Source organism: Prionailurus bengalensis, chromosome D1 (assembly GCF_016509475.1).
Source record: "Prionailurus bengalensis isolate Pbe53 chromosome D1, Fcat_Pben_1.1_paternal_pri, whole genome shotgun sequence".
Lineage (NCBI taxonomy): Eukaryota > Metazoa > Chordata > Mammalia > Carnivora > Felidae > Prionailurus > Prionailurus bengalensis.
Window position 1 is genome coordinate 63,569,187 of NC_057346.1, and position 14,107 is coordinate 63,583,293.

Consider the following 14,107-nt stretch of genomic DNA (forward strand, 5'->3'; position numbering starts at 1 on the left):
CTTGGGACAAGGGGCCTTGAGGACAGCTGGCATACAGCTGGTGCCTGGGGTCTGGGTTCCTTAGTCGATTTGGGCCTGGGGACCAAAAGTGGGCAGCAGAGCCAATCTCTACTCACTTCCTCCACCCCCCACTTTTTCCTACCTGTGCTCCTATTCTGGCCATGGTGACCTTTGCAGAGGACCTCAGCTGTAGTGATCCTGTGGCCCAGAGCTTCAAGTCCTCAAAAAGCAGCTCTCTGAACCCATCCCAGGTTGCCAGTGATGATGTACCTAATAAGTGCAAGGAGCATTCGCTGGCTGTCAGCAGCTTTCTCTTTGCATTGGTTTGGGGCTTTGGAGCCCACCTTCCCTCCAGGTATCTGCAGGGGTGGGGCCGGGGGTGGGGGATTCAGAGAGCTGAGATGGACTGGCACATGGGAGTTAACCCAGGTGACATGACTGTCGGGGAGGGTGGAATGTGTGAGTGTGTCACAAACGGAATTGTTGTAACTATCTGACACTTTTGCCTGTACATCCATCTGAACAGGCTCTGGCCCCTCTTTGATAGCTTCATGAGGGGTTCTATTAGTTGCCTCTGCAACTACCTGGAGCCACTGCCTTCAGCCTTGGTGTTTGATCTACATGTATGCCCTGAAAATGGGACATTGGTCCCCTTCACTGGCCATTACCTGGGTAGCCGCATCAGAGGAATTCCGGGCACCTTCAACCCTTCTCCCCAGGTGTGAAGACAATGGGGCAGTAGCTGGGCTTGGGGCTCAAGGAGATATCCTGGGGGAGTCTATGTTCTGGGGCCAGCTGGGGCTCCCCCCTGCTTCTGTTCTTTGATATGTTTTCACAATCACAAGAATATGTGAAGTGTTCTGCAGGTGCAGCTCTAAGACAAGACCCCTAGACCTTTGCTTTCACCTAGATTACTGCCTAGATTGGCACTGCCCCAGTAAGCCCTGCTCCTGTCCTGCAGACTGAACGGCTCTTATATGTGGTGGACCTGCTGCTGTCAGAGGGACACCCAGTGCTGCTGGCTGGAGAGGCGGCAACAGGGAAGTCAACCTTTGTGGAGATGCTGGTGGAGCCACATCACCCTTACACGTACAGCCCCATCCACTCTGCCTTTAGTCCCACCCACCTGCGCCTGCTGCTGAGTCAAGGGGTCCAGGGCCAAGTACAAGCTGCCCCATCACCTGGGCCGCACCTGGATTCTAAAGGCTCCCTCCTCTTCCTGCTGGAAGATCTGCACCTGGCCACTTCTAGTAAGTAGCTGGGCGGAGGAAGAAAGGAGTCATGGTGATCTCTTGAGACTGTAAAATCCCTAACGATATTTACTGACTCTCAATTAGACACTTAGAGACCAAACCTCAGCATCCCATTCTTAATATCTTCTCATTGAAAATGTGCTCCCTGAACAATCACACCCCTCTCATGGCCTCATCTGCCATCTCTATGCTTTGACTGCTAAATCTTTATCCCTGGCCAGGCTTTTCTTCTAAGTGCTAGACCTGTTTACACAGCTACTTACTGTATAATCTCTATCTTGTCCCACTGGCACTTCAGACTCAACACTGAACTCATCATCTGACCCTGAAAACCTGTTCCTGTCCTTTAGTAACGAGTACAACCATCCATCCAGTCACTTAAGTCAGAAATCTTGTTGACATCTCCTGCCATCTTACCGAAGTCCAGTCACCATGTCTCTCAATTTTGCATTCTAAATATCTCTCAAATCTGTCCACTTATTTCCATTCCATCTTCCCTGGTTCAGTCAGTCACTACCTGGAACTTTGGTGAATGCTCTTGAAAGATTCCTTGCGATGAGGCTTTCTTCTCTGACACTCTGTACTCTAACTGGAGTCAACTATGTACAGGCATTCAGTAAGTCAGGTTTCCTCTAGCCTCTGGGATTGCTGTCTTCTCTGTCTTCCCTCCTCTATGTATCTGGATAAGTCCTTATTCTTTACACATAAGCTTAGGCAACATCTTTTCCAGGAAATCTGAGCCTCCAGGCTAGGTTAGATATTCATCTCATGCTCTGTACAAAAATCTGTGACAACCATGGTTTTATGATTGTGTGTTTACTTGTTGATCCTTTCCACTACACTCTGAACTTCATGAGAAGAGAGATTTGTCTTATTCATTCTGATAGACCCAAGAGGAAGTAAGTACTCACTAAGAGTTTATAGAAGCAAAGATTACAAAGGAAAGGGGAAATTGAGATAAAAGTCTGGGATACTAAAATTTAAAGTTTCTAAAGTGATAATGACAGGTTTGAATGTGGCCATGGGATATGCCCATGGGAATGGGCAGAAGTAAAGTATAGGCCAAAGTATTAGCTGGATTGTCCAGTTAGACACTGAAGTCTTTTATGAAATGTAGAAAACTTGAATCAGGTTGTAGACACACTTAATAATAATAGGTACAATTTATTGAGGACTGTGTGTTACAAACTTTATATCATCTTTAGTGCTCATAAAATCCTATTAAGATGGAAATTTGCTATGATCATTTTAAAGATGAAGAAACTGAAAGATTTTTATAACTTGCCCAAGATACTCTAGCCAGTAAAATGTCAGAACCAAGATTAAAATTAAGTCTGTTTAGCACCAAGACCTGTAATTTTCTGCAACTATCTTATTTGGCCCTTTCAGTAAATTTGCACAAATAATCAGATTGTCAGTTGTAAATAGAAAGGGTAAATTCAGATCTGAATAGCAGCTGAGAAGAGATTTCAGCAGGAAGGCTGAAAACGTTGCAACGATGTTGTGGAGTGAAGTATATTACAGCTGGCATTGTAAAAGTTGTCCTAGGGTGGGGGTGCCTGGGTGGCTCAGTCGGTTGGGTGTCCGACTTCAGCTTGGGTCCTGGTCTCATGGTTCGTGAGTTCTAGCCCCACCTCGGGCTCTTGCACTGTCAGTGCAGAACCTGCCTAGGATTCTCTCTCTGCCTCTCTCTCTCTTTCTCTCTCAAAATAAATAAATAAACTTTAAAAAGATATTAAAAAAAAAGATGTCCTACGGTAATAGCCAACAAAACATTTAGTATAAAATTAAAAAAAATTAAAAGACATACAACAAAACAAAAAACTGTGACCCATTGTCTAGAGAAAACAGTCAATAAAAACTGACCTTGAAATGGTCTAGAAGTAGAATTTAGCAAATATTTTATAGCAGCTATTATAAAAGTACTCAGATTCTTAAAGGAAAATATGATCTTAATGAGTGAACGCATAAGTAATCTCAGCAAAGAAATAGAAACTACCAAAAATAACTAAATGGAAATGGAAAGAACTGGAAAACACAATAACTGAAATGAAAAAGTCACTGCATGGTTTAACAGCAGATTGGCAATAGCAAAAGTCAGTGAATCCTGAAGAACAGAAAAATACTGAATATGAATATAGCTTCAGTATAACACACACGTAACTGGGGTTCCCGAAGGAAAGGAGAGTGAGATTAGGGCAGAAAAAAAACCTATGAGGAAATAATGAACAAAATTTTCCCAAATTTCTTGGAAAATACTGACTTTCAGAAAGGGAAAGCTCAGTTATCCCCAATTAAAATAATAAAAAGAAAACCACACCCAGGCACATCATAGTCAAACAGCTGAAAATCAAAGAAAGAGACACTTGAAAGTGGTCAGAGAAAAGATAAAACACATTATGTACAGATGAATGATATTAAGAATGATGGTTAACTTCCCATCAGAAACAACAGAACCCAGAGGATGGTGAAATAATCATCTTTAAAGTACTAAAAGGGGAGGGGGACCTGTCACCTTAGAATTCTCTGTCCAGTATAGATACTCTTCATAAATGAGGATAAAATAAAAAGTATTTCAGATGCATGAAAGCTGAGAAGATTTACTATCGCTAGAACTGCACTATAAGAAATGCTAAAAGATGTTCTTCAGGCAGAAGGGAAATAGAATTGTATGGCAACTCAGATCTATGGAAAAGAAGGAAGAGCACCAGAAATGGTAAATGTGTGGGTGCATATAAGTAACCTTCTTCTTCATCTCTTAGTTTCCTTAAAAGATAGTTGATAGTCGGGGCGCCTGGGTGGCTCAGTCGGTTGGGTGTCCAACTTTGGCTCAGGTCATGATCTCATGGTCCGTGAGTTCAAGCCCCATATCAGGCTCTGTTCTGTGCTGACAGCTCAGAGCCTGGAGTCTGTTTCAGCTTCTGTGTCTCCCTCTCTACCCCTCCCCTGCTTGCACTCTGTCTCTGTCTCTCTCAAAAATAAATAAACATTTTAAAAAATGTAAAAAGACAGTTGATAGTTTAAAAATAAAAGTAATAACATTTTTGGCAGAAGTAGAAAATAACCTGGAATGGTAGCAAAAGGATAGGGTGGGAGCAGTGAGTAAAAATTATACTATTGTAAGGTTCTTGCATTCGTGAAATGTGAACTAGGAATTGGGAAAGGTCAGGCATGAGGTGTGAAGTGGCACAATATTACTTCTAAGTATTGATACATTAAGGAGGCATATTGTTACCCTAGAAAAATCACTCAATAACAATAGCAAAGAGTATAATTTAAAATATATTTTAAATATAAAAATATTTAAGTATGTAAAAGGAAGCAGGAAATGAGCAATAGAGGAATTAAAAAAAAGAGAGACAATTAGAAGACAAATGACAATATGATGGACTTTAAACCAACTGTATGAATAATTACATTAAATGTAAAGTCCTAAGCACTCCAAAAAGTCCCTCAAGACAAAGGGTATTACCAGAGATAGAGAACTGGATATCTCAGAATTAAAAGATTTAATTAATAAAAAAGACATAAAAGTCCTAAATGTGTATGCACCTGAAACCGCTTCAAAATATACAAAGAAAAAGAGGGGCGCCTGGGTGGCTCAGTCGGTTAAGTGTCCAACTTCAGCTCAGGTCACGATCTCACAGCTTGTGGGTTCAAGCTCTGCATTGGGCTCTGCAGTTAAGCGTCCAACTTTGGCTCAGGTCATGATCTCACAGTTTGTGGGTTCAAGCCCCACGTCAGGCTCTGTGCTGACAGCTCAGAGCTTGGAGCCTGCTTCTGATTATACTATTGTATAGTATAGAGGTATCTCCCTCTCTCTCTACCCTTACCCTGCTCGTTCTCTGTCTTTTTCTCTCAAAAATAAATAAATAAAAAATAATAATAAAATAATAAATAAATAAATAAATAAATAAATAAATACAAAAATATACAAAGAAAAAGAATGGATAGAAATGAGGGACAAATAGCAAGTCCAAAATCACTATAGGAGATTTAATACTCCTCTCAATACTTAATAGAACAGGAGAGAGGAAATAAGGATATAGATCTAAATAGCCCTATCAACTATATTTACATTTACAGAACATCATACCCACCATCTGCAAAATACACTTTCTTTTCAAGTGTATATGGAGCATTCTCCAAGATAAATGATAATGCTGGGCTATAAAATAAGTCTCAACAAATGTCAAAGGATTAAAATTTGTAGAATATTTTCTCTGACTACAATAATAAAACTCAATAATACAGCTAGAAAATTCCCAAATTCTTTGCAATAAACACACTTCTAAATAATTCATGCATCAAAGAAATCACAAGGGAAATTAGAAAATATTTTGAACTGAATAATAAAACAAAACATATCAAAATCTGTGGGATGTAGTTTAAGCAGAGCATTGTGATCAAATGGACTATATCCCCAGAATGTAAAGTTGAGTCAGCATTCAAAAATCAGTATAATTTATGACATTAATAGAATAAATGAGAAAACATGTAAGATCATCTTAGTAGATAAAGAGAATGCATTTGATAAAATTCAACACTATTCATGGTAGCTCTCAGCAGACTAGGAATAGAAGGGAACTTTCACAGTTTGATGAAGGACATCTATTAAAACCTACAGCTAATTACATACTTAATGGTGAAATATTGAACACTTTATAAGATCAGTCACAAGGCAATAACATCCACTTTCACTGCTTCTATTCAATATTGCACCAGAGGCCCATCAGTGGGTCTCTGGTGCACATCAGTGCACCACATCAGTGCAATAAGAAAAATAAATAAAAGCTTTTAAAATTGGAAAAGACAAACTAATACTCTCTCTACTGTCATATAACATGATTTTGTCTCTTTTTTTATTTTTTAAATGTTTGTTTATTTTTTGAGAGAGAGAGCAAGCCAGGGAGGGGCAGAGAGAGAGGGAGAGAGAGAATACCAAGCAGGCTCTGTGATCTCAAGACAGAGCCCGATGTGGGGCTCAAACTCATGAACTGTGAGATCATGACCTGAGCTGAAATCAAGAGTTGGACACTTAACCGACTGAACCACCCAGGTGCCCCAACATGATTTTCTACAGAGAATCCTAAGTAATCTACACCATCACCACCAACAACAAAACAACCCTACAAAACTGCGAGAATAAATAAGTGAATTTAATTTAGCAGGGTCATAGGATACAAAGTAAATCTATTGAAATCATAAGTATTTCTATATCCTAGTAACAACTGGCAATCAAAAATTTTAAATATAGCTTAAAATATCATCTGAAAGCTTAAAATATTTAGGAATAAACTTAGATATATACACTGAAAATCACTAAATATTGCTGAGGTAAAGGAGACAAATAAATGAAGAGATATACCATGTTCATGGGTCAGAGGAGTTAATATCATTACAGAGCTCATTCTCCTCCCCCAGTTGATCTATAGATTCAGTGGAATGTCAATCTAAATCTTCTAAATCTGAGCAGGCTTTTTTGTTTGTTTGTTTGTTTGTTTGTTTGTTTGTTTGTTTTGGTATAAAATGACAGGATTGATAGGCTTATTCTGAGACTTATATGGAAACACAAAAGACCTAGAAGAGCCAAAACGACTTTGAAAAAGAAGAATAGGGGCACCTGGGTGGCTCAGTCGGTTAAGCATCCAACTTCAGCTCAAGTCATGATCTCACTGTTTGTGGGTTCTAGCCCCGCATCGGGCTGTGTACTGACAGCTTGGAGCCTGGAGCCTGCTTCGGATTCTGTGTCTCCTTCTCTCTCTGCCCCTCCCCAACTTGTGCTCTGTCTCTGTCTCTCAAAATAAATAAATGTAAGAAAGGAAGGAAGGAAGGAAGGAAGGAAGGAAAGAATAAAGTGGAAAGGCTTACACTATTTATTTCAACGCTTACTACAGGGCTATAGTAATCAAGAGAGTGGGGTATTCATATAAGGACATGGATACAGACAGACTAAAGGGAGAAAACAGAGAATCTTATATAATCATATATAGTCAATTGCTTTTCAACAAATGTGCCAAAATAATTCAATGGGGCAGTTGGAACAACTACACATCTGTTTGGTGAAAAAAAAGAAACCCTAGGGCGCCTGGGTGGCGCAGTCGGTTAAGCGTCCGACTTCAGCCAGGTCACGATTTCACGGTCCGTGAGTTCGAGCCCCGCGTCGGGCTCTGGGCTGATGGCTCAGAGCCTGGAGCCTGTTTCCGATTCTGTGTCTCCCTCTCTCTCTGCCCCTCCCCCGTTCATGCTCTGTCTCTCTCTGTCCCAAAAATAAATAACGTTGAAAAAAAAAAATTAAAAAAAAAAAAAAAAAAGAAACCCTGAATCCTACCCCATGACATACACAAAAATTAATTATAAATCAGTTAAAGACCTAAATGTAAAAGCTAAAATTATAAAACTTTACAAAAAATGTTAGAGAAAAATCTGTATGACCTTGGTTAGAAGCAATGATTTCTTAGGACACAAATATTGGATTTTGTGAAAATCAAAAACCTATGCCCTTCAAAAGACACTGTTAAGAAAATGAAAAAGTAAGCCATAGACAAAAATACAGTACACATATCTGACAAAGGACTTATACCCAGAATACATAAAAAAGCTCTTACAACTCAATAAGAAAACAAACTCCATTTTTAAAAATGGATAAAAGATACTTCACAAAAGAAAGATTAGTGAGTGGTCAACAGCACCTGTGGCAGCATTATTCTGCACAGTCAAAACCTAGAAACAACCTAAATGTCCATCAGCGTGTCAGTGGGTCTACAAGTTGTGGTATTTTTATAATGGACTACTACTCCAATAAAACAGAATAAACTGACACACGTGAAACATGGATGAATATCAGAATCATGCCGAGTGAAAGAAGCCAGACATGCTAAATTACATACAATACGATTCCCTTTACATGAAGTTCTAGAACAAGCAAAGCTAAGCAATAGTGATACAAATTAGATCATATAGAAGTTCCTGGGACAATGTGGCAGGGTACTGACTGCAAAGGGTCATGAGGGAACTTTCTGAGGTGATGAAAATGTTCCAAATATCATTGGAGTAGCGGTTACATAGGTGTGCACATTTGTTAGAACTCGTGAGCTACACATTTAAAATGTGTACATTTTATTTTACATAAGTCATAGTTTAACACTGACTGCACAAAAGTGTGTGTGTGAGAACTCCTCTCTCTTGACTGTGATGACTGCACTTTCCCCCTATTGTGTCAGATCAGGCTTCCATCCGTCCCAGCTTCCAAACTTCCTGTTGTTAACAAATAATTGGTCACAGAAGTAGGATTTTCAGGGAGAAGGAAGAAGAAATCACTCGCTTTTAGGGAGGGTGTGGGGGAGACAGAACAATATACTCAGACATGACAAAGTCCCAGCACATCCGGTGTACAAAATTCCTTTAGAACCCTGTGTGTGCCCGAAGTAAACCCAGGGAAGCAGGAATAGGAAGAACCGGTGACACCGTCATGTGCGCACCTGCATGTCCTCACTGTCAGTCTTCATGTCCCACAGACCCAGAGAAGACCTGCCAGCCAGTGTTGGAGACTTTGCGCCAGGCCATAGATGGCACGGTGTATGCCCACAGCACCTTGGAATTGCAGATGCTGCAGCCTCTAGTCAACTTCCTTGCCACTGCCACAGTACCAGGCTTCTGTGAGCTCCCACTGTGCCCACGTCTCTTTAGACTCTTCACAGTGCTGGCCCTGGGTAGCATGACCCAGGCCATCCTTCTGAGCAGGCATACACCTAGCATCCAGGCCTGGCTTGAGCGCTTCCCCTCTGTGGAACGGGAGGCGGTTCTAGCGAAAGCCCTGGTCCGGGCCTCAGTGGAGGCCTGGGAGGCTGTGGGCAACTGCTTTATGCCTTCCCCGCTCCACCCACATTACCGCTTTTCCCTGCACTCTGTGAGCCAACTACTGGGCAGCTTGCAGCTGCTGCCAACCAGGATGGGCTCCCGGGGTTTTCTGGATGTTCCCAACCATCAGGAGCACTTGCACCGGGTGTCAGGCTTACGTGGCACCCGCCTGACAGTCATGATGGCCACACGTAACATGGTGCGTCTTTGGTTGCATGAGGCACAGAGGACATTTTGTGACCGGCTGGATAGCCCTAAAGAACGCTCCTACTGTGCCAACCTGCTCCTAGAAGTAGCTCAGAGTGTCTTCTGCTGTGAGCCAGCACCCCAGCATGGGGGCAAGGGCTATGAGGAGGAGGAAGAAGATGAGGAGGAGAGAGTGCCCGAAGTGGAATCTGAAGGGGAGTTGGCCCAGTGGGAGGACTTAAGCAACAGTGGCAGTGAGACAGAGGAGGAGGACGACCCTTATGGGCTTCAGGTCACCACAGGCTCACCCTCCAATGATTCAGGTCTAGCACCTTCCACAGCACCAGTAAAGAAGGAAAGCACAGAAATTATAAGCCAGGATACAAGCCAGGAGGAAGGCACAAAGACCTGCAGCTGCAAACTTCAGTTAAACAGAAACAAGAGTTGGTGGCAGAAAACCACCCAGATGGACCTGGTCTCTCCTCTGTTGCTACCAGTGCTACTACTCTGCCCCTGGGAAAAGCCCTCTGACCTGGTCTTCAGTCAGGAGCTGACACTAGGGTCCAACTCTGAGAGCCCCAGCCTGTACCTGGAACGGCAGTGGGAGAGCCTGGAGGAGCAGCTGTCCACCACAGCCTCTCAGCTGAAGTTGAACGCCTCCCTTGCCTCTTGCCACGCCATGGCCATGCACGTGGCCCGCCTGGTCCGGGTGCTGGCCAGGCCTCGGCAGCATGGCATACTGCTCTCAGGGGCTTTGGGTACTGGGCGCCGTACTGCCATCACTCTGGCAGCTAGCATTTATCAGGCCCACCTCTTCCATCTGCCATCTGGCTCAGAGGAGGCCATTCTCCAGTGTCTACGGGATGCCAGCTGGCATGCTGGCATGTTAGGCCAGCCAGTGGCCCTGCTGGTGCCCAAGGGTGTGGATCTTACTACCCTTCATCGTCTGCTGGCCCTGGCAACCTCGGGCAGTTTCCCTGACCAGTATACAGAGGCAGATCTGGAAAGTATTGAAGAACATCTCCCCAAGGAGAACCTTAGTGTCAAGCAGAACATCAAGAAGGAAGTGCTGTTGCACAGGTGAGGCCAAGAACCCCATACTAGGAACTGCTTTGCTCTTGCTCTGTCCTGGCCAAAAGGCCAAAAAGAAATCTAAGAGCTGCTGTGAGAGCTCAGATCAGGGATAAGGGGTCAGGTTTGGGGTTGGGACCTCGATGGGCAAACAGGGATAAAGGGGAGGACAGTATCTGAGCTCCTGGCCCACAGGTTCTACCAGCAAGTGTGCAACCACCTGCACATCTTCATCCTGATTGGAGATGACCAGGCCCACAAACAGCTGCCTTCCACCCTTTACCTGAGGCTTCTTCAACTGGCCATTGCTAGCATTGACCGCTATGAACCCTGGGACCAAGACTCCCTGATCAGTGTGGTCCGGCACTACCTGGAGGGTGCTCAGAATCCATCCATTGATGATGGTGAGCCCTTTTTACTGTTCTCACTACTCATCCCAACCAAGTTTTAATGAGGATTCAGGTCAGTCTCTCTCTCTCTCTCCCTAGAACCTAGTGACCCCCTTCACCTTTTCTGCCCCTTTTCCTAAATCAGAAGAGGGTCCCTTTTCTTTCCCATTCCCCTACAAGTTCACAAGCCCAGGCTAAAGTCATGCCCATTTCAGACTCCTTGAAGTGCCCAGACCTCCAGGCGTCAATTCCCAGTGTGGCCAAAGCCATGGCTCTCATCCACCTTTCGGCTGCCAGCTACCATGGACACCTATGCCCTGAGTTGCCACTAGTCACCCCCAAGACATTTCTAGACTTTCTGGACACCTTCGTGCTGCTGCAGCAACAGATGACTCTGCAGATTAAGAAGAAGGCCCAACGGTGAGTGGCCCCATTTCCTGCACTGTACCTCCTGCTTCCTTGGGTCCACTAATTGGTATATTGTTTCTCCAGGATCCAGAATGCCCTGGAAAATCTGAGAATGCTTATGGAGAAACACAATGCCCACACCAACTTTGTCTTTAACTTGGAACAGCTGCTGAAAAGTTCCCGCAAGGTAAAGGGGGAGAAGATTGTGAGGTATGCACAGTAGGGTCAAAGCAGGAGACCAAAGGGGGATTTTGGAGGAACCAATCAAACCGAACCTAAGGGTTTTTTTTTTTTTAAGTTTATTTTTATTTATTTTGAGAGAGAGAGAGAAAGCAGGGGAGGGGAAGAGGGCAAAGGAGACAGTATCCCAACAGTGCAGAGCCCAGTCGCAGGGCTCGAACTCATGAGCTGTGAGATCATGACCTGAGCTAAAATCAAGAGCCAGACACTTCCTACCTACTGAGCCAGGCACCTCTGAGCCTCAGTTCTTATCTCTTAAGAGTACTCCTTTCCTCAGGGGATCTCTTTAGTCTCTGCTATCACCTCCTTTAGAGCTTAGGCTCAAGGTTGCCCATGGCACAGCTGAGATCAGGCCGATTCTTCTAAACACATGAAACCCCAGTGTCTTCTTCTGGTGTCCTCAGTATGTACCTTGACTATGGGAAGTTCAGTGTACTCCCCCAAATCTCCATGGATTCCCAACGGAAACAGGGCAGAGATTATACTCTCATGATCACCTCTACTCTTATCTCTTCTCCTGGATTCTCTATCATGACTCGTTAGCACACCTCTTATAGCCATCCTGTTCTCCCATATAGCTTTGTCTCTGTACCTCTTCCCTCCATAAAAGCACTGACTATACAAGGCTCTTGTGTCCACCAGGAAATGTGGATGGGCGATGGCAGTGGGTCAATTTAGATTTTAGACCAGACCAGAGACTGGAATGGTACATTAGACCTCAATGTCCTGAATTTCTTTAGTCACCCTCCACAGGGCATTTCCCAGTAATCAGCTCTTCTCTTCTCCTCCCTCTCCCCATGCCCACTCACAATGCTATTCAACCACTCCACTTTTCCTTTAGAACTCTCCCAACACAATTCTCATGTAACAAGAGATATTTTTCTTGTCCAAACTTAAATCTCATTTTGTTCTTAATAAGAGAGAATTCCAAAATAGCTTTTCTTTTTATTCCTGCTACACAAGGCTTTGGTGAAGGTTCAGGGATAACTGCAGAGAAGTGAACTAGTGGTCAACTCACTAGTTCAAATGGGTTGGACAAAAGGACAAATACTTCCCCTCAACTGGGCTTTCGGCCCATACAGCTCCCAGTGGCCAGTCTGTCCCTTTTGATGGGTGCCTCAGGGATATCACCCAGTGCTGTGCAACTCTAGGGGCATGGCTTCCATTGTGTCTACATGCATGGTTGTCAACGTGTTCTCTGTAAATGATGTTGGAGTTCTCACGGTACTGGTACCCTCCTACCATTCACCACCAAGGGTCACTAGCTTAGATAAAACTTCAGGGCTCATTAAGGTGAAAACAAAACAAAACAAAATAGTTCACAGAGGGACAGGAATGCCCATCAAGTGTTTTCCAAATTCCAGTGTCTTGTGTTGAAAAACAAGTGATGAATACCAGGAACTGTTGATCTGATTTAAAGGTGCTACTATTCTTTGAGTCAGTTATATCAAAGCACAACATAAGAAACCCAAAAATCTGAATAAGAGATGTTCATAGTGGATGCACCTGGCTGATTCAGTCGGAAAAGCATGTGACTCTTGATCTCAGGGGTTTTGAGTTCGAGCCCCGCACTGGGTGTAGAGATTACTTAAAAATAAAATCTTAGAGAGAGAGAGGGAGAGAGAGGTTCATAGTGTCAGAGGCATTCAATGTCAGATCCTTTGCCCATTCACTCAACAGCTGTAATAGTGTGTACTTCTTTCAGTGTTCCCCACACCAGGAAATGGCATCACCATCCATTTAGTCACTTAAGCCAAATCCCAGGAGTCATTCTGGAGCCCTCCATCTCCCTTTTCTCTCATATTCCACTGGTCCATTTATTCATTACTGTACTCTACAACAATTAAGGGAACTCCACTTTTTTTCTGTCCAGCCACACATTGATATTTATGTCTGTGTCTACATTGATGTCTACATCTAGATAGATAAGTCACTAGAATCCTTGCCAAAACTTTCTGAGGTGGCTATCCTTTTTCCCATGTTATAGACGAGAAAAGTAAGACCCAGAGAGGTTAGGATGAGGATTAAATGACATCTTACTTGGAAAGCATTTAAAAGTGCTGGCACAGGGGCGCCTGGGTGGCTCAGTCAGTTAAGCGGCTGACTTCAGCTCAGGTCGTGATCTCGCGGTTCATGGATTCAGGCCCCGTGTCAGGCTCTGTGCTGACAGCTCTGAGCCTGGAGCCTGCTTTGGATTCTGTGTCTCCCTCTCTCTCTTCCCCTCCCCCATCACGCTCTGTCTTTCTCTATCTCTCAAAAATGAATAAATGTTAAAAAAATTTTTTTAAGTGCTGGCACATAGTAAGAGTTCAATAAATGATAGCTCCTCCTAATTAAGAAAGATAAGGCACTGTCATTGCCTTCATGGTGCCTAGTTTACTGGAACATATAGACTCAGCTAGGCAATTACTGTTACTGTGATAACACTGTGTTATCACAAAGTCCAGGGAGCTCTGAAGTATCAAGACTTTCTAGAGAAAGCAAAGTGCCACAGTAAGTAGCACAGAGCCATGTGTAGAACACGGCAAGCACTAAAAATCATTCCTTAAATATGTAAAGAAATGAATGAAGTGCACCAAAGGTGATGCCTGGAGGTTAGCTAGGATTTGGCGTAAAAGGGAGTGGGGGTGGGTGGGAAGACTGTCACAGGCTGAAGCAAAAGCGTGGGCAAAGGCCCAGAAGGAGGAGAATGTGTGTCAC

The 14,107-nt window shown here is 43.5% G+C and overlaps 1 protein-coding gene across 1 annotated transcript in view; it reads left to right on the top strand.

The window, feature by feature from the left end:
* The window catches only part of DNHD1 (dynein heavy chain domain 1), an 80,009-nt gene that overhangs the window by 52,621 nt on the left and 13,281 nt on the right, over positions 1-14,107 (top strand). The window contains exons 21-27 of the mRNA XM_043580517.1: positions 178-355; positions 527-719; positions 962-1,250; positions 8,771-10,379; positions 10,566-10,774; positions 10,975-11,179; positions 11,252-11,354. Of these exons, the coding sequence (XP_043436452.1) occupies positions 178-355; positions 527-719; positions 962-1,250; positions 8,771-10,379; positions 10,566-10,774; positions 10,975-11,179; positions 11,252-11,354 (2,786 nt within the window). The remainder of the gene's footprint in view (positions 1-177; positions 356-526; positions 720-961; positions 1,251-8,770; positions 10,380-10,565; positions 10,775-10,974; positions 11,180-11,251; positions 11,355-14,107) is intronic.